At 40.7% G+C, this 22,663-nt stretch overlaps 3 protein-coding genes across 3 annotated transcripts; 1 reads left to right on the top strand and 2 right to left on the bottom strand.

The window, feature by feature from the left end:
• Positions 1-63: 63 nt before the first annotated feature.
• Positions 64-2,421, top strand: slc25a4 (solute carrier family 25 member 4). Its single transcript, XM_080759725.1, has 4 exons — positions 64-258; positions 1,010-1,496; positions 1,655-1,795; positions 1,902-2,421. The coding sequence occupies exons 1-4, from the start codon at positions 148-150 to the stop codon at positions 2,057-2,059; spliced, it is 897 nt and encodes a 298-aa protein (XP_080615851.1). The 5' UTR covers positions 64-147; the 3' UTR covers positions 2,060-2,421.
• A 131-nt stretch (positions 2,422-2,552) lies between these two features.
• On the bottom strand, positions 2,553-13,885 carry cfap97 (cilia and flagella associated protein 97). The gene is made up of 6 exons (XM_080759724.1): positions 13,732-13,885; positions 12,621-13,519; positions 11,490-11,616; positions 10,873-11,177; positions 4,971-5,130; positions 2,553-4,433 (listed from the first exon to the last, which is right to left on the bottom strand). The coding sequence occupies exons 2-6, from the start codon at positions 13,473-13,475 to the stop codon at positions 4,306-4,308; spliced, it is 1,575 nt and encodes a 524-aa protein (XP_080615850.1). The 5' UTR covers positions 13,476-13,519; positions 13,732-13,885; the 3' UTR covers positions 2,553-4,305.
• A 1,956-nt stretch (positions 13,886-15,841) lies between these two features.
• ufsp2 (ufm1-specific peptidase 2) lies at positions 15,842-22,234 on the bottom strand. Its single transcript, XM_080759513.1, has 12 exons — positions 22,131-22,234; positions 21,739-21,829; positions 21,324-21,507; positions 21,174-21,234; positions 20,870-21,027; positions 20,234-20,432; positions 19,619-19,765; positions 19,303-19,467; positions 17,279-17,403; positions 17,118-17,194; positions 16,744-16,868; positions 15,842-16,640 (listed from the first exon to the last, which is right to left on the bottom strand). The coding sequence occupies exons 1-12, from the start codon at positions 22,131-22,133 to the stop codon at positions 16,554-16,556; spliced, it is 1,422 nt and encodes a 473-aa protein (XP_080615639.1). The 5' UTR covers positions 22,134-22,234; the 3' UTR covers positions 15,842-16,553.
• Between the last annotated feature and the right edge of the window lie 429 nt (positions 22,235-22,663).

Raw genomic sequence — 22,663 nt, 5'->3', positions numbered from 1 at the left:
TGAAAATCCATCACCCCGCATTCTCGCGATAAGGAGCTCTCATATATTAGGAGAGATGGGGGGGCGTCGTTCACTTGAACGGCCGCTGGGTTTCCTTGAGGACCTTGGTGATTTTTGAGCACGAGGAGAAACATCCAAGATCCAGCCATGTCGGACGCGGCGATGAGCTTCCTTATTGACTTTTTGGCTGGTGGCATTTCTGCTGCCGTCTCAAAGACAGCCGTTGCTCCTATTGAGAGAGTCAAGTTGTTGCTGCAGGTAAGATAATTGATCCAAATGTCGATGGCAGTGGATCTGGTCTGTGCGTAAAGTGCGTAAAACTGGTAAACCGGGGGGAGAAAATCATAACAACCAATAAAATAAATAAATAAAGAAGAAAATAAAAGAAAATCAGGGTGGAAATATCTAGTTTTCTGTGGATCCAAGCCTCCTACAGCTCCGCTTTAAGTCTAGTGTCATTGGGTGAGAGAATTCATGATTGCTGGAGGTGTGCGCCATAAATTGTGTGGAGAATTGAGATGTTTTAGGCATGCTACTCGTTGCTGCCCTAAATTACTGCTTTTATTGAGATGGTGACATGGTGATTTAATACACACTTGTTTAGTAAAATACTTGCACTATAGCCTATATAGTTGAATCCTGATTGTGTATCTTAAGTGTAAGTTACTTGAATTAAGTCTATTAGTCTTTCTGCATATGCAATATTACAGAGGTCACCTCTGTAATATTGTCAGTGTAAGTAAATTCCTAAATTTAACTTCCAAGCATGTAACCCAATATGCACAACCTCTTCTCAAGTGGCACCTTCTTGTAGCCAGCAAGTAGTCTACAACTAGCCTGCTACTTAAAGTTATTCAACTTAAAATTATTTGTTGTTTAAACTATAGTAATATGATTAACAAAAAAATAGCTCAGTTGGGTGACAATTAAGTTCCTATGCGAATAGGAACTTAATTTTTTGGCGAAGATTGATAGGCAAACTTTATCATTTATTTCCTTCTGCATACAGGTGCAACATGTCAGCAAGCAGATCGCAGTGGAGAACCAGTACAAGGGAATCATAGACTGTATTGTAAGAATCCCAAAGGAACAAGGCTTTATTTCCTTTTGGAGAGGTAATCTGGCCAATGTGATCCGTTACTTCCCCACCCAAGCCCTCAACTTCGCTTTCAAAGACAAGTACAAGAAGGTCTTCCTGGGTGGAGTGGATCCAAAAACACAGTTCTGGCGTTATTTCGCTGGAAATCTGGCATCTGGTGGCGCAGCTGGTGCAACATCCCTTTGCTTCGTGTACCCCCTTGACTTCGCCAGAACAAGGCTTGCTGCCGACGTTGGCAAAGCCGGAGCTGAAAGAGAATTCTCTGGCCTTGGAAACTGCCTCACTAAGATCTTCAAAAGCGATGGCTTTGGTGGTCTCTACCAAGGATTCAACGTGTCTGTTCAGGGCATTATCATTTACAGAGCGGCCTATTTCGGATGTTTTGACACAGCTAAAGGTGATTTGGGCCTAAGATTGGGACATTTATTCTTATCAAGTGCAAACCTGCCAGAATTAGTTAGGCCTAATTGGGTTAAAACAGACAAAGAGGATGTTATACCTACTACTGACTGACTTTAAAAAAAATTATTTATTTGATCCAACTTCATCTCTTAGGTATGCTGCCTGATCCCAAGAATACCAGCATCTTGATTACCTGGATGATTGCTCAGTCTGTCACTGCTGTGGCTGGAATCATCTCATATCCCTTCGACACCGTCAGACGTCGCATGATGATGCAGTCGGGACGCAAAGGAGGTGAGTATCCCATTAGTTACACCATGAAATCACAAATCTTGGCGTCATAACGCATTTTACCTGTCAATGGGCGGTGTATAGGTTGTTAATCCATGTCACTTTCCAGCGGACATCATGTACACGGGCACAATAGACTGTTGGAAGAAGATCGCGAAGGACGAGGGAGGCAAGGCCTTCTTCAAGGGTGCCTGGTCCAACGTGATCAGAGGTGCCGGTGGGGCCTTCGTGTTGGTGCTCTATGATGAGATCAAGAAGCGCACATAAACCTCCTAGTCCCCAAGGAAACCATTCTTGTCGCCTATGTCTTAATTATTTTCATATAGATTGATAACAACTTGTGGTGAATCAAAGTATGCATGTACCCCTTTGAGACAGACCAGGAAAGGTGGGCCTATTTGGCCCGGATTCATGCCGGAAACCTGTATATATTTTATTTTAAGATGTGTCAAAAGGCTTGTGATGAATAAGTAAGTGAGGTTGGTTGCACAGTGGGACTGTGGATCACTTCTCCTCATACAGTTAATGTAGTTGGATTGTAAAAGTTATAGAGGCCCACATTTTCTTATGTTCATTCTGATCTGACCTCATACATTCTTTTAATAAGAATAAACGTGAAAATAATTCTGTTTTGTGTTGTCAACATATATTTTCTCCTGGAAACCTGACTAATTGCTGCACTGCTATTCATTGATTGCCAATGAAATTGCAACTAGAAATGGACACAATACCCACCCTTGACATGAACCCTATACACGTTTTGAAGTTTAACGTCTTATATTTGTATAAGACCTCAAGATTGACACTGCCCCATGTAATGTAGTGTTTTAGCCATTCACAGCCATTGTTGTGACTCAGTTGGAATTTAACAGGCTAGATTATAGGACACCTGTAACGCCATTTTTGATTTACCTATGTTTTGGGGAGAAGTGGTAATAGTGCCCCAAATGAAATTTGTGAAAATAATTAACAGATTTCAAGCTGTGAAAACGGAAAATTAGTGCCATTAAGCAAGATGTCGCCAAGCAGAAGCTTTATTTGATAATGGAAAACATTACACAAAATCAAAATATAAATATTTCTTATCTAAAATATTTCAGTATAGCACTAGCATAGCTCTCAATTTGCATTACAAAGCGTACAAATTTATCGCACATTTTCTTTAATGAAACAAAGAGAGTGCATGTAGGACTATTATGCGCATGTTATCGTTGTAAGTGAAACTCTGAATAACTGTAAACAATTGGCAACAGATGTCATACCTTCACCACTTCAACAGAGATGTCACTATACAGGCGATATGTATAATAATATAGCAAATATATATTATAATGATAGCAAATATATATTATAATGAGCAACCTTTCAAAATAAAAGCTAACAGCCCAACCCTTTATTTAGAATGCTAGTTCTCAGTATGCAGCTGTCCGGAATGCGTACATGTTCTGAGCAAGCTGCATGGTTCTGGAGAACTGCTTTTATCCTGCACTTCCTTGGGTACTCACCCAAAAATACTCACATTTGTTACTTAAGTAAAAGTATGAATACTGCAGTGTAGAACTACTCCGTTACAAGTAAAATTGTGGTAATCAAAAATTACTTGCGTAAAAGTACTAAAATATTGGTATAAAATTGTACTTAAAGTACCAAAAATATAAAGTACTCATTATGCAGAATGTCCCATTCCACAAGTTCAAAATGTATATGCGACACATTGCGAGCTTGTAGATCTGCTATTCTCAAATGGCCGAAATATAGGGCTGAAGTGGGTAATGTATGTTTCATAATTATAATCGAAATCTACAAAGTAACTATAGTAACTAAAGTTTTTTAAATAAATGTAGTGGAGAGTAAAAGTACATGTCTCCGAGATGTAGCGAAGTAAATGCACTTCACCACTGCTTGGGCAGCAATACGTCCGCCAAGTGTGAAGTTGATCGAATGAACGGCCCTTGATATATGCGAGGAAAGTCAGACATACAGAGAGTCCTGGAATTTACAGATGAATGCGTCTACAACACATTCACTAGGGGGACTGGGCAAAGTCTTTGAGTAAAACAGAAACTGACAAAAACATAAAAAAACTAAATAAAAAAATAAGAAATGGAGTCCTTCCTCTTCTTTTATGTAAAGCAACATTGGGTACTTAGAAAAGCGCAATAATCAGAGCTATTCATTAATAATGCTGATCTCATTAAATTATCCAAGCTTTGCTAACTCCTAGTCCCAGACTTAAATTTTTAGAAATAGTACCATCAAATAGACTTGAGGACATTCTACCCCACATAATCCATTGGATATTGGCAATAGAGGGTATGCACATGCATAAAGTGAGTAGAAAATTGAGTGGCAAAGTGAGTTTAACGTTTAATGCAATCAGATAGGACTTTTCCGTTTGGATGTATGGGCTGTCAAGCCCAGAATTTTTTTTTGCCACTTAGTCGGCATTCCCGCATAACGTTCCGAGTATGATGATGATGTCCCACGTATACGCTCTATTAATAGTATTGCTCTCAGCTCCAAGCTGGCCGTGGCACACTGACTTTATTGGACTTGGGATTCGGTCTGGTGGTGGAGTCACTTGACGAAGAAGCTGCCCTAGTGTGATGGACAACACTGCCTGGACGCCGTGGACCCTTACCTGCAAGGAACCAGAACAGAGGGTATTTAGAGGGTATGCGCGTGACACCATCATCGTACCCAGAAGTTGAATTTTGAGTGGCAAAAAACTACTTTCTGGCCTTGACAGCCCATACATCCAAACAGAAATGTCCTATCTGTTTGCATTAAACAACGTTAAACTCACTTTGCCACTCACTTTATGCATGCGAGTGAATCAGAGTAATGCATTCACAATTCCGACGTCAATTCTGGAAGCAGAGAGCTAACACCACAGGCACACGCGACACAGGTGTGGAAATCACTGACCAATTCCAAAATGTTAAGACTTTTGAGGACTCCAGATAATACTGGACACATCAATTAGTTTGGTATCAGCTGTCAAAAGATCAGATATCATTCCATGCAAATGCAGGAGGGATAAATGCATGTGTAAAGATTTCATAAAGAAATAGACATCAATGTTACTCAAGCCTATCCTACATGCAATTTAGCCTGGCATTTTTTGTTTAGATAAAAGGTCTGCTAAGCTAAACAACTTTAGTCACAAATCACCTACCTGGAGGGGAAGTGCTGGATGACTGTTTTTTAGTGGCAGGCCTGTAGATGGAGACTGAGGCATTTCCCAGGTAAGTAGCTTGGCGTTGGTAGTCATCAAGCTGCTCTGAGCGCCTCAAGCCAGGTGTGGGCTTAATGGACTCCAACTTCTTCAAGAAAGCCTTTCAAGAAAATACATGGTACAAGTCATTTTCCTAACCACAAATACTATACAAACAGCCTCAATTTCCGTGAGTTGATTAACACGTCATCTGATCAGACGCTTAATAGTTTTAAGTGAGGGATCATACAATGGTAGAAAGATACTAGTATTTACCATTATATATCAAGATATTTACAAAACAACTTACAGTGCTTTACAGTTCAGTTACACTGAAGAATCTATACAATATTCAAATAAAACACTAACACATTTAAAATACAAAGTGCACTTAGAAAGAAAACATTAAAAGTATCAAAAAATAAAATAAGATAGATTATGGAAAGGCCTTTTCTTATTTTAAGAAGAGAATTAAAACAAGACACTGTTTTAGCAAGCCTAGGCTCAGGCAAGTCTTCCCAGAGCTTGGTCATCCTTCAATCTGAATCAAGGAACAACCAGCAGGCTCCTGCCAGTTGTGAACGCTGAACAGGCTTATATGACGTTAATAACTTAGAAAATAATGTAATTAGGGGCCAGGCCATGAAGTGGCTTATAAGTAATCAGTATAATTGTCAAATTAAACAGACATGCAGACATGCAACCAGTGTAACGAGGACGTTAATGGTTTTAGTTTAAAGGCCCAGAAACTGAATTATTCACTCTATTCACACTATATGTACAATTTGGAACACATTGAGTGTTTTGTGTTTAAGAAAGCCTGGAATAGTCAAGTAAAACATGTAAAGCACTGTGGTTTCTTCTTCTTCTTCAAAAGAAAACTATCCTGACAAATCAACTCTCAGGACTTCAGATCCTTTTTCTCCTTTGTACATTATAGTGTTGTGTATTTGTTGATTGTGTTACTATGAGTGTTACTATGAATTTAATACATTGGACCACAATGGAAACAAGTCCCCAGCACTTTTTTGTGTTATCCTTTAAAGGTCTGACTGTACCATGTGTTGTATACAATTTTGACTAATAAAGTATTCAATCAATCAAAGTTGCAAAAGAAATTAAAGACAGTATGATGATATCAGTGTCTTTTAGACATTAATTTAAATGATACATTTTAAATAAAATATAATTTTACACTTTATTTCAAGTTGTTTCAACGTTCTCCTCAGAGCACAGGTCTCCGCTAGGCCAGGTAGGTTATTGTGGACCAGCAATGTTCGGAATGCATCAGCCTATTGGTGCCGCTAAAACAGGCATGTGTGAACTTTCACACACATGCCTTCATGATTTGAGGCATTTTGTTCAAAGTGGAAACCACTCTTGCAAACTTTAGATGCATATCTTAGCAAATCAGGATGGAATATGAAAAGTCGGACAGATCCATCTCGATCACATGACCATAGAAATACTGATTTCCCTGATGTTTGGACAAAACAGTAATAAAAAAAAGATGGTGGCGCTATAATAGGCCGATCAGAAATGTTTGGAGAGTAGGTTCTGCTCTGGCCAAGATTAGCTGTTCACAGACGGACGTACACACGCACAGACAGACAAAGCGTAGTCTCGGCCTGGTGGCGACAAAAATAAATAAATAAAAATGAATGGTTCTGCACGCTGCAGGACTGAAAAGAGACAGTTAAAAATAACTTGTGTGGGCTGGAGGCTCAGAAGTGATATATGCAGTCACACCCCCATATGCAAGCCCTCTGGAATTTCCTTGGTAAGCGAAACCCCTCAGAAAGCATTGCAACTGGAAAGAGGCAATTGGAAACTGGAAAGACTTATATTTCACTGGCCTTTCAGAGGTCAGGACTGTTGGCTATCTGGGAAAGCTTTGACCATTCTGACATTTTGTTATACCGATATATGATATAATTTAACTGGCCTTTCAGAGGTCAGGACTATTATCTATCTGGGATAGGTTTGACCATATTGACATGGTATGGCAGAATACTGTATGTAACTATATATCTTGAAATCAATAGAAACAGTCGTACTCTAATGCTTGAAAATGAGGTGTCTTACACATGTAACGTGTGGGATGAATCTAAAGATCATCACACACACACACACACACACACACACACACACACACACACACACACACACACACACACACCATATTCAATTACTTCACTCTAAGAATAGAGAGAAGCGAGGGCGAAGGAACTGATGGTGAAAGACAGTGAGCCCCCAGAGAGAACAGTCTGTTCTAGGAACATGTTCCACGATAGCATGCATCAATAACAATATTGACAAGCAATAGATGAACCCCTATGCTGAATTAGTTTGTCAGAAAGCAGAATATGTGATACATTTTACATTTAGACATACATTAGCATGCAAAAGATGAGATAGTAAACATCACTCCCACTGTGTGGTCAAGAGGAGTTAAAGTCTGGGGTTAAGGGCCTGGTGGAGAGTGACGTAGGGTGATGAACTATGATATAATGTCACTCCACGGCTGCTGCTTCACGACACCTGCTACCATCTGTCCATGTCCGTCCGTGTCCACTTTCACTGATGGCGCTCACACACAAGCTAGAAAGGACCACTGCGTAGTCTCTCACACATAGACACAAACTACAAAAAGCATGAACATAATTTAAAGGAAATAATAGAATGACTGTCTTTGCCACTTGTAACTTATTTGGTTCTGGACACTGAGTATGGAAAGCTTCACATCTGATGGTTAATTGGGAAACAGAGGTCATTGCTACATAGTCTCCTGTATTGTGGATATTATAATTAATTGGATGGGGAATGAATGGTCATGAAGGTAATCTTCTGAATAAGGATTGTGTCAGACTATTAGGCTTAGTCTTATTGATTACCGTACATCTTAGTTGGAAAAGGTGAGGGTGATGCTTAGACATGGCCCATTGTAACATATAGACAGGAAAACATTTTGAGAACTTAAAATGGTTTCCAATAGGGTCCAGATAACACCTTGAGGTCTGCTTGACTGCCTCTACAATAGTCAAACAGATTTCTAACCTGCACTTTTAAGGGGAATATCAAAATGTGGTTCCTGGAAAAGCTTCATATATTGTTTTATTTTATGATATTCAGTAACTATGACCAAATGATAACTTAATGTGTTAATGTTGCTGCTGCTAGCAAAGTCATCACTTTACAAGTGTCTGTGTGCATGTGTCTGTTTGCAGGTGAACACTATCACTGCTAATCCCTTTGTGTGAATAGGACACACGAAGGTGGAAGGCGATTGCAGATAATGACTCTGATCATTAACTCACTTCTAAATATGTAAAACAAAATAGGTATAGTATACACTTGACACTTTGACAGTATATACAATTCTAATAACCAACAATAGTCGCTGAGGACATCAGGCATGACTGCCATGTGCAAACCTGCGGATGTGACAATTTTGCCAGTTATTATTATTTTACCCAGGGTAGTAGCTGAGCATGAGTGCTCATTTTCAGCAACATCCTTTACTAATGCACAGAAGACAGACACACATTAAAACCTGTGAGCTGTTTTACAGCACAGCAGTAGTCAGAAGTTAGACTGGTTATTTAATAATGAAGTATTTAGGACAGCCTGAGCCCAGTTTGTTTCTAGAGCCTGGAGTAGAAGAAAATCTTCAAGTAGGTACATGTGTTTCCTGTTATAGGCCTAATGGTGAATTTTTACAGTATGTTGTATATTATGTAATCTGCCTTGTAAGGATCGGGGGAGTATTAGTCAGTTTAGTATTCACTTGATCATTGTCTGCGAACTTTCATGTTGATTTATTGTCATTGTTTATGTAAACTGTAAAAAGTGTCCTGTAAGTCCATATGGGATGGGCTCCTTCAGAAGCATGACACTTAAATAAATCAATCAATCAATCAATCAATCAATCAGTACAACCAGCCACTGAACAGCTCCACTGGAGCAGTTGGTGGTTCAGTGTCTTGCTCAAGGGTACTTCAGTGGTGTTGGGGGATGGGTAAGTGATGCCATTCACTACCCCACCCAGATTTATTTTTCCTGCCAGTTTGGGGAATCGAACCGGGAACCTTCCAATCCAGCAACAAGTGCGCTCCTCTAACCCAAACCACTAGTCTAGTAGTACTTGAGGCTATCCTGTCGTGCTGAAATGAGCATGACAGCACACCTAGCTGTTAATAGAAGATTTGAGAACGGATTAATCACATTAGAAATATTATCAGTTGTGCTGATTAGTCATTAGACAGAGTTTTGTCAGAGCATCAGCATTATTGGTATACGCTCCTGTATCTTAAATAAATACATGTTATTTATTATGGTGGTACATGCAGAGTTAATATTTTCTTGCTTCAGTATAAAAAGGTTGGGAACCAATGCTCCTTTAGGCCACCGCTGTCCTGTACAGTATCTACCAGTACCAGATACTACAGTAGTAATGCCAAACTTACTAGCTCATACTGTGATAAACACCGAAGCCCTGCCTCAGTCACTCCCCAGATATAAAATAAAATCCTCTATACTTTGTTTTTCTTTTTATGGGGGTGGGGTGAGGGGGGGTATACGTTTTTATTTTTTATTTTCAAAATCTTTTATTGAACTTTTCAGTGACTCAAATTTCAGGGGCAGTCATACAATGATATTTATGATCTCAGATCCCATTCCTTAAAGGTAAAATTACAGATTAAAGCAGATGTCTAAATACTTCCTTAATGTTAACGAAGTCCACACCCACAACACCAGAGGGAGGGAGTGCAACAAACCTTGTGCAACCCAGATTCGGCACAAACAAGGGACAAATTTATTTTTGCTAGTATGCCACCAAAATGTGGAACGCCCTACCAACAGTCATTAAGACATGTGAATCCCTGGAATCAACCACTCTCAAAGGGCACCTACAGACCGCTGCAATTCGAAACTGGCCCCCGTGAAATCAGAATCCTAGAATTGTCCATAGAATTGTCTATTTGTACGTCTCTAAATGTTTTTGATGAATTGAACAAGGTGGACCCTCTCGTAAACAAGTGTAATGCTTTATTGGGTCATCCACTCACAGTTAAATGTATTTGTATTGAGTTGAAATGTACAGTATTGTAATTCTGCAAACTGTTAATAAATATTTCAATCAATCAATCAATATAACACAGAGACGGATATATATATATATTCAGGTCCAATTCCTCATGGGGGCCGAGACCTCTGGTCCAATTCCTCATGGGGGCAGAGGCCCCGTGGCCCCCACAAACTCTACGTCACTGATACAACATAAGATCTGAGGTCTACTCTTTGCATGAAAAAGGCATTAAAAAAACAAATAATGAAAATACTATGCTGCTGAACACCCCACACCCCACCCAGTCAAAAGAAAATATTTTCCTCCCCTTCATACACAATTTGATAATATTTGAGTGGTGGAACCACTCCTATAGACAGCTATTTGTGTGTGTCCCTGGGTCCCTGTGTCCCTGGGTCCCTGTGTAGCGTTATAGCCTTTGTTCACCACCCAAGTGTTGGACAGCCTAACACACAGACACAAGACACAGACAGGTCAGGGAGGAGGGCTTGTACAGTACAGTACAGTACAGTACAGTACAGTACAGTACAGTACAGTACAGTACAGTACAGTAACACTCACTTCAGACGGGTCCAGTATCCTTATTCTGCAGGGAACATTTGCTAAAAACAATAGCCGATCTTCACGCTCACAATGCAATGTGTTCAAGCTTGTAGATCAACTAGAGCTTTGGTGTAGATTTTTTTAAGAAATAAAAGAGCGCACCAAGTAGCCTACAGTGCAACTCGGGTCCGTTTTTAGAGATCAGAGGATTATTATAAGTTCAAAACTCACCAGGTTCTCCCTCTCAATACGCTGTTGCTCCCGGTGTCGGTTGAGCCCACTGTGATTGACACGTACTGGTCCAGGTGCGGTGCTTGCTGTAGGTCTCTTCACACCCACTGAGCTAGCTGTAGGTCTCTTCACACCCACTGAGCTAGCTGGTCTGGACCTGGCAGACAACTTTCGCAGAAGCCGCTGGTTTTCACGGTCGATGCGGCGGACTTCATCATTGGAAAACGAGTAGTTTTTCCTGTTCCTCCCACCAGGACATGTAAAGACCAGCTCATCCACCAGCTGACTCTCCACACTAAAAGAATCTTAACGAAATAATAATGGAAACACGTTAAAACAAAAACATGGTTTTCTTTGAATGCCTCTTTGATTCAAGCATGCATATTCTAGAAGAGACAGGAAACGCCTGGTTTGGTAATATTGTTTGTCAGTTACCAAAAACAAAAGCATGCATTCCAATTTCATCCTGTCCATAAGTCTACAAGCCAAGGCTCCACCATGTACACCATTTGAAAACACCACAAATAACATTTTAATACAGCACGCATATCAGCAAGCCGATAAAGGCTGAAGGGTAACAAAATAATAAATGTACTGAATCCATAATCATGACTCACATTTATCCATATCCGAGGCTTCATCTTCCTCTGCTCTACTAATGACGCTAGATGGCCCGTCCTCTGGCAGCGGCTGCTGCTGCTCTCTGAGACCTCCGTCCTCTGCCTCATTGACTTTGGATGATCCCTGCGTCCAGTGGTGAAAAGTAACTATGTACATTTACTTAAGTACTGTACTTATAAGTACAATGTTGAGGTATTCATACTTTACTTGAGTATTCCCAATTTCCAATACCTTTACTTCTACACCACGTCTCAGAGGCAAATATTGTACTTTTACTTCACTACGATTATTTTAAAACTTGAGTTACTAGTTATTTTGTAGATTTGGATTATTATACAGTAACCACTTCAGCCTTACAGTATATTCATTCCAGCCATTCGAAAATAGACAGTCTACAAGGCATACTCAAAACAATGTGTCGCGATGATTGCAGATCTGCTATTTATTTATATTTTTTATCCCACTATTTTATAACCCATTTTTCACCAGTGTCAATTATCTAATGTGATCCTGGGCTCTACACACCATCCGCCAATCTGGGGAGAGCAACGGACTTGAACTCATGCTTCCTTCATGCATGAGTGTCCAAGTCGCTCCTTTACACCTGACAGATGGGAGTTTCCCTGGTTGGACATAGCGTGTGGAAGGAACACGTTATTCCACCCAGTTCCCCTCGTCAGGCGTCCCGGCTGGCCAAGGGAAGGCAGGATTTTTAGAGACCAGGATTACTGCATGTTTTTTGTGAGGGTACCTATACTACCTACCCTAGGGGACACAGGGAGAACATGCAAACTCCACACAGAAAGGCCCTTTCGCCAACCCGGCCTCGGGTATGGGCACTGATGACATGGAGGAGAGAACACGTCGCAAGCACCCACAGCGTCCCCAGCGGGAATCGAACCCAGGACCTTCTAGCTGTGAGGCACTACCGACTGTGCCACCGTACCCCTCAGATCTGCTATTTTCAAAATATTTTTTATACAATTGAAAACATGAAATGAGACATTCTGCACCATAAGTACTTTTACTTTTGGAACATTTTGATGCGAATACTTCAATTACATTTTGAATTCCAGACTTCTACATTGCAGCATTGATACTTTTAATTAGGTAAAGAATGTGAGTACTTTTTCCACCACTGCCTGCGTCAGGTCCAGAGATTGGAGCGGGCTGGTGTCAGGAGTGGAGAGGGGCGTTACGTCTGTGACCGAGTCTTCTGATTCCGCCACAGGAGGAGTATGGGGCCTTTCTCTAGGCTCTGCCGGGCCCACACTAGACGACCTCATTCTGGTGGATGTGGAGGGTGGCGTTGTCTTAGACTTGGTCGAGGCAGGGGGCTCCAGAGCACAGCTTTCGCTGCTACTGCTGCTGCCACAGGAGCTATCTGTGTCTGTGTCTGTGTCCGATGAAGTTCGGGAGTGACGCTTCCTCAGGAATTTCTTAGGGGTCTTTACCTTTCCCGCTTTTAGGCCAGATGCTTTGTGAGTGGACGGCAGACCTTCTTCCTCTTCGTCGCTCTCATCTTGACTCTGGTGATAGCCATCTTCGTCGTCGTCCGCGCTGTCTTTAGCTGGCCAAACTAGGAATGTTTCATTGGGGCTTTTAGAGTGCATGCTTGACATCTCTACGTCGCTTCCGGTGTGGACCACTTTATCTGAATTGCAGCCAATAGATGACATGCTTGAAGCCATACTTATATCTTCTACCTCTGATCCATAGTTGACCCGTTTAGTTTCCACTCCTTTGGTTAAACATGATTGAACCATTGCTTCATCTGTCCTTGGAGGCCCACTACCTTCAAGAGCCTCTGTCTTCTGGCTCTCTCTGCCACATAGAGGCTCGGGCACTGGCGAGCCTCCCTTTTCATCCTTTGAGTCCTTGCCCACCTTCATCCCTCCATCTTTAGTGATGCCGACGTCTTTGTAGTCACTATCAAAAAACGAGTGGTCCACTTCATCTTTTACTACCTTGGGGTTGAACATGTTAGCCTAGTTCAACTTCAGTAGAGGAAACGCAGAAGCTTTACCTGTCAAATAAATACAGGTAATCTCGTCATCATCATCTTTTTTTTCATCATGTGCATTCCACCACGGTCTCATTATCAAGTGACAAGACAGCATATGATTCATTCATGGTGCTGCTAAAACAACAACATGCCCGTTTTACTTAGTTAAAGGTAAGCTAAGGTAGGTAACAGTGTATGAAAACAATTTTGGCTAACAGTGTACTGTGTCTCACCATAGACTGGTCCGCAAAGAAAACAATGTACGTTTCATCTCTTTTAGATATTGCTATCCTATACGATGCTATATATTGTATGTATCTAGTTATAGCTATATAAGACTCACTAAACAATTTGATTTACATCGACATTGCTTGTTGTTATCAGGAAATAATGATTGAAGGAAGTTGAAGCTGACTCGTGTAGCTAGGGAACGTCACTTCCTGACAACGCACTTATTTATTTATTTTTACGGCTGCACGCGGCATTATTTTTTGCATTACCGCCATCTACTGGTCCAAATAAGTGTCTACTCTAACGGCGGGTGATTATAGTAATTTCTCTCGGGTACTGGTGACCAGTACCCATAGTCATAGAGTTATAATTACTATGGACCAGTAACTGGTCCATATAGTAATTACTGTGTGGGTACGTTTTCCGGTCACACACACACACACACACACACACACACACACACACACACACACACACACACACACACACACACACACGCGCGCGCGCGCGCGCGCGCACACACGCACACAAACACAGCTGTCAGTCAGTCATCTAGTGATCTTAGTCCATCCTGAGTGAGTCCACAACATAGGCGTAGGAATATTCACACCAAATTGTATGATGCCATATTTCCCATTTGCATGATCAAAAACAACAATTCTATACTTATTTTCTTTACTAAAACAATAATTAAAATAAACCATTAAGATTAGACACAGGCCTTTCATTCCTTTACTAAAACAATAATTAAAATAAACCATTAAGATTAGACACAGGCCTTTCGTTTTTGTGAGCTTGTGCACCGGTCTACAAGGCCTGAAGTCGTAAACCGCATTATTCCACCCAACAATATTTGTTTGTTAATTGAAGGACCCCTATTAGAGACACATGACTGGGCCTCTACTCTAGTCTTGGACCCCTATTAGAGACACATGACTGGGCCTCTACTCTAGTCTTGGACCCCTATTAGAGACACATGACTGGGCCTCTAGTCTTCCTGGGGTCCTGATTAGATTTAAGGGGTTAAAATTAAGGTTACACAAACATATTAACCTACCACAATCTGTTTAAAAAAGGCAGTGTCATGCTGAACAAGGGTGCTTATGCAATAGCATCACTAGATCTATTGTGTTCCAAATTTGGGTTGCTTAGTTCAACTTAGATTTTACAACAATGTAGAAAAACATTGACTATAACAGAATTTCCATATGAAATATGATATATTTATGAGCCCTCATGTCAGTTAGTGAAGGCATATGAGAGCATATCAGCTGGGTTTCCCTTGTGGCTCTATTATGTCAAAGTAACTGCCCTCCCAATGCATCTCTAACAAGAAAAGGATTAGTCTGAGGCGCGTCCCCTGAAATCACAATTTGTCACGGAGGTTTCGTAATAACCTAGTTAGACCCTAGAACTGACACGCAGCAATGAAACGCCAATGCCCTCATACAAAAGGACTTTGAGGAATACACCACATAAACCTGTCTGGTCACTGTCATGGAATTTGCATGCCAATGCAAGGGAGGTAGAGCTGGAAGAAATACTGTAAGGGGAGGGAGGCATTTCTTTCTTAAATACATTTTCGGGTATTTTTAATCCTTTCTTGACAGTGGAGAATAGGGAAATGACATTCAGCAAATGGTCTGGCCGCAGCTGGTCGGGAAACAAACCAGGACGGGTCATTTAGGAAGTTGCACCCATGTGGTATATGTATGTACCCCAACCACTTGGCATGGCTGTCAAGTCATCCCAAGGGGAAGGGATGTGGCTGCCACACACTTGTATAAAACCTTCACCGCACAGGATACTAGGACAAAGGTGGACAACAAGGGTAATGTTGTCCATTTAAAGACAAAGTCAACGCAAGTTTCCCTAAATTCTAAATTCACTTTTGTCTGACCAATTGTTGTTTTAGCTTGTAGTGGTCTTAACTGGTGTTTGGAATGCAATACCATGTTGTAATATTAACTTGTTCAATCAATATTGCAGAGCAGACATTCTACAAATACAGAGCATATCACTGAGCAACAGACAATTAGAGGACATAGGGCTGTATTCCTTTGTTTATCAATCAAGTCCTCAAGATCCTGAAGTAAAATTATGACAAACTACTGTATTTATTTATTTATTACATTGCATTTATAATTATAACTATGTTGTCAATTACAAAAATACAAAATTAAGGTCAGTTCATATATAAGACTCACAATAAGTACTCTTCTAGAATGTTACAGTGAATATTTGCAGTCTTGCAACTTCCCCATCTCAGAACATCTTAAGTCACCTGATATTAGACTAAATTAACCATGTCAAGTCACAGACATTGAGGATTGTTAACAAGGTCAGGAGCATTTCCACATTATTTTGGCTGCTTTTAAACTCCACTACCGGTGTCGGCAAAATAGATAGTGGGTGATGCTCTGTCCCATTAAGGGACAGAGCAAGCTCCTATACTCATAATTTTCGGGCAGCAGCTGACTTGCGGGCCGCGTCGCGGGTAACAGCAGCGACGAAAATCGAGCCCCTAAGGTCCTTGCAGACTGGACACGTTTTTCTGAAAACCGCCGGGAAAACGCTGCTAAAATTCAGAAGAACGCAGCAGTGTGCAGGGACCTCTAATCTATTTATTTAAATGTATCTTATTCTTATTTCTTCCATTCCTACCTGTACCCAATACTGCTTTTTCTGCTTATGACATGGGGATAAATAAACATTTATCTTATAATACATCATTGTATAAACTTATGGTTCCAATGTTTTACATGCACATACTGTACTGTACTGTACTGTACTGTAATTCCAAAAAGGAAAAACCATTATGAACTCAGATTGCCTTGGGCCTCTGAGGCATACAAAGATTATAATAAGCAGTTTGATCCCAAAAATCAGGTCCCTTCCAGCCACACCAACCCTGAATAAAAAACAAAAAGAAACACACATTGCCATGTCAGTGTGATGCACAGAAACAGATTCTGAACAAAAATGATGCAAACGGTTACAAACAATAACATTACCTTGTCTGTGATAAACTGCAAGTCCTCTGCTCCTGTGTAATGTGGGTCTAGGATTAGATAGCGGATCTGCCCCGTCGTCTCACTCCATGCAACCCCCAGAATAGTGTGAGCCAGAACTCCTCCTCCTGGAAGGGACAACCCAGCATAGAGTGAGGGATGGGGTGAAGTTTCCATCCGATTCAATCGATCGATAGACAAATAAGATTAGCAAAATTAACATGAATCCATAATTTGAATAGGATGATACTAGACTAACTGCTGGTGTAGTATACACCATTGTTACATTATATCCTAGTGTAGGTGTTTGGACTAATGGGAAATAACACATCAAATATATACATTATTATTATAAATTGTAATAATTTATTTCTCACCAATCATGATAGGAGTCCCCTCAGTAAGGAAGTGGTTTGCCAGTTCTCTGCCTTTTGAAGCCATCTCAGATCCCTGACTAAAGTGTAACCAGATGTGATCAGATGCATATTGTCACCACATAGTATGATATCACACATAATAACGTGACCAGATAACATACCTCACAAACATGATCTTTGAAGTGACCCCAAGCAGCTGGTCCAAAACCGCTGAGACCTCAAAAGATCCAATCCACTGCCGTGACCCCACAAACGATGGCTGTTTGTCTCCAACGTCCACTAAAGCCTGGATGAGGGAAGAACAAAACAAACAAATATGCATACAATTACAATTTAGGCATTTAGCAGACGCTCTTAATCCAGAACGACAATACAACCGTTACAAATACCGCCATGCTTATGTTTATAACAATCACATGTGGAAATAATATGGTTCTGTACATGCAGTGTGACCCTGTTTAAACCGCTTGTAAGATATACAAGCTCACAGCGTGTCACTTCGTACCATGCTGCGAGCTTGACTGCTATTTTCGGACATTTTAGAAATCTTGAAAGTGTTTGAAAAATGTTGACAAATTTTTAATTACGAAACAAGTTTGAGAACTACTGATTTAGAAGGCATTCGTAGAATCGGCATCAGGTCTTAACTTCGTTAATTTCGACCTGAGATCAGATTCTAAAAATGTCTTCTACATCCTGATAGTTTTCTGAAAAAGCTGTTTCTATGTCAGTCGTTCTTCGATTTTTCAAAAATAGCAGACCTACAAGCTCGTAGCATGCCACTCGGTGGCGCGCTATGAGCTTGTAGATCTGCTATTTTTCAATAGCTAAAGTATAACATGGGTGGCACGGTGGCACAGTTGGTAGTGCTGTCGCCTCACAGCTAGAAGGTCCTGGGTTCTATTCCCACTCGGGACGCTGTGGGTGCTGGCGGCGTGTTTCCTCCTCCGCGTCATCAGTGCCCATACCCGAAGGCGGGGTTGGTGAAAGGGCCTTTCTGTGTGGAGTTTGCATGTTCTCCCCGTGTCCCCTAGGGCAGGTGTTCCCAACTTTTTCGGACCAGGTACCCCTTTTGGGGTAGATATTTTTCCTGGTACCCCCTCATCCTCGCAAAACGGATAACAATATATTTACAACCACAAGCAGTGTTTCCTGCAGGAAAAAGCTTTGGCATGGTGCTGGGCACAGGCCGCAATTTTGATTAATTAATTAATTAGATTCATTAATTAATAAGATTAATACATTAAGATGAATTTGTATTATTGCTCTTGTATTGCTATTGGAGACACTGGGGGACACTGGGGGACACTGGGCAAGCACTGAGGAGGCACTGGGGAGACACTGGGGAGGCACTCAGGGGAACACTGGGGAGGCACTGGGAAGGCACTCGGGGGGCACACTGGGGAGGCATTGGGGAGGCACTCAGGGGGACACTGGGGAGGCACTCAAGGGGACACTGTCTAAATGTATACGTCTAAATGTATACGTTTAAATGTATACGTCTAAATGTAGACGTCTAAATGTATACAGACGTCTAAATGTGTACGTCTAAATGTAGACGTCTAAATGTAGACGTCTAAATGTGTACGTCTAAATGTGTACGTCTTCTCTTATGGGGGTCCCTGGCATATCTTTTCAAATGGGGGTCCACGGGCTAAGTAGTGTCAATTTGGGGGTCCTTGACATGAAAAAGTTTGGGAACCACTGCTTTAAACACTTTAGCACTTTATGAACATGAACAAAATAGATGGGTCCCCCCTGGAACTCCCTCAGGTACCCCTGGGGGTCCCCGGACCCCACTTTGGGAACCACTGCCCTAGGGTAGGTACCCTCACAAAAAACATGCAGTAATCCTGGTCACTAAACTGCCTCCCCCTGGCCTCCTTCCACGCGCTACGTCCAACCAAGGAAACTCCCCCCTGTCAGGTGTAAAGGAGCAACTTGGACACTCAGGCATGAAGGAAGCATGAGTCCGTTGCTCTCCCCTTGTCCCCCATATATGGGGACTAGGTTGGTGGAGGGTGTGTAGAGCCCAGGATCACATTAGAATTGACACAGGGGTGAAAAATGGGTTACAAAATCGTGGGATAAAAACTATATTAAAAAAATAAAGCATAACATAATGCGAACACCAAAAGGGGGTTCCGCCCAAAATGGGTTAAATAAAGACATTTTATAAAGGTACCTGCTGTATTTGCTTGTGTGTGGGTACAGGCTGGTCGACATAGCCTTGCTGCAGGAACCAGGAGCAGATAGTCTGGAGGGAGCGATAGGCACAGCCCCAGCCATTGTCCTCCATACGGTCCTGCAAGTAGTGATGGTAGCTGTAGATCCCCTGGACCAAGTACAACTAGTAAAACATAGGAAGAGAATACGGTTCATTAGTATCTTATGTTTGTTTTCAGAATATGTATGCCAATGTTTTAGTTATTTATGATCCAGTTCTCTCGTCTGCATTTATTTTTTGCTAATTAATGCTATAGTGTAGGAATAAGGCCAACCTTGCCATCTTCCAGATTGGGATGCGTCAGAGCCAGATGGGGGTTCCGGATGTGGTAATCTTTATAGGGCTCATCAGGAAAATGATAGGCATTAGCTCTTCTGAAATACGGCCTGTCTTCTGGCAGCTCAAATCTCTGATGTAACTCCTACACAGACAGACTTCATTAGTAATTAGTATTGTGTGATTACTGGTTAGTAATTAGTATGATTAGTATTCTGTGTAATAACCAGTGGTGGAAAAAGTACTCACATTTCTTACTTCAGTAATAGTATCAATACTGCAATATAGAAATACTCCATTACAAGTGAAAGTCTGGAATTCAAAATGTACTTGAGTACGAAAGTATTGGCATCAAAATGTACTTGAAGTATCAAACGTAGAAAGTACTCATTGTGCAGATAGCAGATCTACAAGCTCACAATGCGATGCATTGTGAGCAAAACCACAATATTTGCCTCTAAGATGTAGTGGAGTAGTAGTAGTAGTAGTAGTAGTATTGGAAATTGGAAATACTCAAAACTCAAAATTGTACTTAAGCAAATGTGCTGAGTTCTTTCCACCACTGGTGATAACATACCAACAACTATGCAAGTTTTAAAAAAGCAACTCCTACCTTGCGGTGTGTCTCCAGTTGGCTGTCAGGCAGTCCAGCTGGGAAAACTATGCTCACCAGCTCACCGCCTTTTGGCTTGGGAAGGAGAAAGTGGAGTGGCTGAGGCACCAGCAGAGCTGTTCCCTTGATGTACCTCAGCACAACCTTCTCCATCTCATGAAGCTGCTCTACTAGCTTTTCCAACATGTTTTCACAGGCACTGCAACAGCAGAATGAGGATGAGAATATAGTTAGGCGTAATACAGTATCAGTATAATTTATTTATTTATGACATATTTTATTTCTTTAACCACTTTCACCCTGGTAGTTCAAGACAAGTGTAGCGATATTGAATGGAAAAATATTTAAACCCATTTTTTTTTTAAATCTTAAAATTGTACAACGCACAAGTAATTAGTATTTGATACAATCAATTATTTGCATTGCAAAACAATTCGATACCGAAAACAATACAAAGTCAACATTGCTGTTTACACTTCGATATACTTCGATTGTTGAAATTAAAATCGATTTGTCGATGCAGTTACTATATCGTTACACCCTTAGCGGTGTTGGCAAAGTATAAAATAGGGCCTCAGCAGTATCTGGATCAAGGTATGGCGAATAAAATTAAAACTCTTGTGGGTGTGTACGTACAACGTCATGGTCTCATTGCTGGGTACGTGGACAACACAATCCATGGGCAGAGTTGTATTGAGGAAGTGGTGCTTCTGTATCGTTCTGCTGAGGGTTGGGGCAAAGACCACCTGCCCTGGCTCTGTCACCTCCATCATCAGGCGTAGATTGATGACACTCTAATTCACAAGTGTAGACATTTACAGCACACAAACATGGATGTACAAGATGGCAAACTGGCAAGAAGAGTAATAAAATGATTAATAAACACATCTCATATGAACTCCCCCCCCATCAACCCTAAGAACAGAAATATCAAACTCACTGTTATCATTTTGCCTTTCTTTTTTGTAGATTTCTTGCTAGTGCCCTCTTGTTCATCTGCCCTATAAAAAGATTGTATAATATAATGAAGTGGCATATAAGGCCAGAGTAGAGATCACAGTGAAATCTAAATCTACAATTGAGAACCTACTTTATCCATTGTAGGATATCTTCCCACAGTGTATTTGGGGTTATCTCTTCATGTGTTGCATAAACATCTTGGTTTGGCCAAATAATAACAGGACTTTCACAGACCAAGAATACAACAGACTTCGATTTCACTTGGGAGTGGAGAGTCTCAAATGTTCTCGAGATTGCCTTGTGCACAAGAGATGCTGGAAGAAGAAAACATATACTCATGTTTAGCTTAGGTATGGATTCAGGATTTGAGCACGAGGGATTTGAAACAAATATTTTATAATGGTGACTAAGGCAAAGGATTATTATAGCATTTATGTAATAAATGTTTTATGTAAAAAATAAAAAGGGGGAAAAAAGCACTTTGAAAATTGGAACATGAACCTAGATTAACTAATAATTGAGTACAACAACTTAGACAAACATACCGTCAGTGCTTTCAAATTGACATTTGAACTCCAGTGCCCCCTTTACACGCATAATGGTCCCTGTCTCAGGGGACGATAAATCAAGAAGCACCTGAGAGAGAATCAAGACCTCCATATGGTCAAGTCCATCCAGTCTCAATTTGTGTAGTTGTATTGAAACATGCAAATGAAGCATGACTAGGAGCATGTCTTACCATATTGACCATATATTACCATTCAAACATAAAAAGTGTAAACAAACTGAACATTGACAGATGCTGACAACTCTATGCTGAGAAAACATCAGCATCTCAGAGTTATTGCCTTCACTATAGTACCTATAACTTCAGTAGTTGAATGAATAGAATCGTTTTTAATCAAGAAAACACCACTAAACGCTGCTACCGACTTACCATGGTGAAAACAAGTGGATGACAATAACAAAGCTACACTATGAATTGAGCTAATGTTGCAGCAGTGGCAGCTGACATGTTTGTTCGTGATGCATGTACGTGTCCCTTTTGCTTCATTCTATTGGACGAAGAAATTGGTCCCGCCCCATATCCCCGCCCACTGCTGCATTTTGTGTAACTGGGAAAAATGAATTACTGTGGCTTCGAAATCAGTTTTCCCAATTTAACCTTACATAGGCCATTTGAAAGATCTGTTAAAAACTACAATATATTTGTATATTTCTGAAATATTTTAACACAAATCTTGTTTGAAGAGGGTCTAACGTATCATTTGTCTTTCTCTTCAAAATAAAATTGAGAAAACAAGAAAATATTTTATTTTTAAACATAAAATGAAACAACAGAATACAGGCCTGTTTTTCATTATTCTGAATGTCTGTAAACCTTAGAGTATAAATACTAGTCTAAGCTGTAAACATTGGAAAGCAGCGCCTGTTTGGTCTGACAGATAGATAGGACCAATAAAATAGAAA

The sequence above is a fragment of the Protomyctophum bolini genome, assembly GCF_963924005.1.
Source record: "Protomyctophum bolini genome assembly, chromosome: 3".
Classification (NCBI taxonomy): Eukaryota; Metazoa; Chordata; class Actinopteri; order Myctophiformes; family Myctophidae; genus Protomyctophum; species Protomyctophum bolini.
Note: the sequence above shows the minus strand (reverse complement) of the source record. Positions and strands in the feature narration are given on the sequence as shown.

Excerpts from the sequence above, each read along its gene's own strand:
- ufsp2 (XM_080759513.1), bottom strand. Across the intron at positions 21,508-21,738 it reads TCAATTTGAAAGCACTGACG|CATCTCTTGTGCACAAGGCA; the intron begins GTATGTTTGTCT and ends TTCTTCTTCCAG. Across the intron at positions 16,641-16,743 it reads TGCAGTTTATCACAGACAAG|GGTTGGTGTGGCTGGAAGGG; the intron begins GTAATGTTATTG and ends TTTTTTATTCAG.
- cfap97 (XM_080759724.1), bottom strand. The coding sequence starts at position 13,475 with ATGTTCAACCCCAAGGTAGTAAAAGATGAAGTGGACCACTCGTTTTTT. Across the intron at positions 11,178-11,489 it reads AGCCTCGGATATGGATAAAT|ATTCTTTTAGTGTGGAGAGT; the intron begins GTGAGTCATGAT and ends TATTTCGTTAAG. Across the intron at positions 5,131-10,872 it reads GTATTGAGAGGGAGAACCTG|GCTTTCTTGAAGAAGTTGGA; the intron begins GTGAGTTTTGAA and ends TTTTCTTGAAAG.
- slc25a4 (XM_080759725.1), top strand. The coding sequence starts at position 148 with ATGTCGGACGCGGCGATGAGCTTCCTTATTGACTTTTTGGCTGGTGGC. Across the intron at positions 1,497-1,654 it reads ATGTTTTGACACAGCTAAAG|GTATGCTGCCTGATCCCAAG; the intron begins GTGATTTGGGCC and ends TTCATCTCTTAG. Across the intron at positions 1,796-1,901 it reads GCAGTCGGGACGCAAAGGAG|CGGACATCATGTACACGGGC; the intron begins GTGAGTATCCCA and ends GTCACTTTCCAG.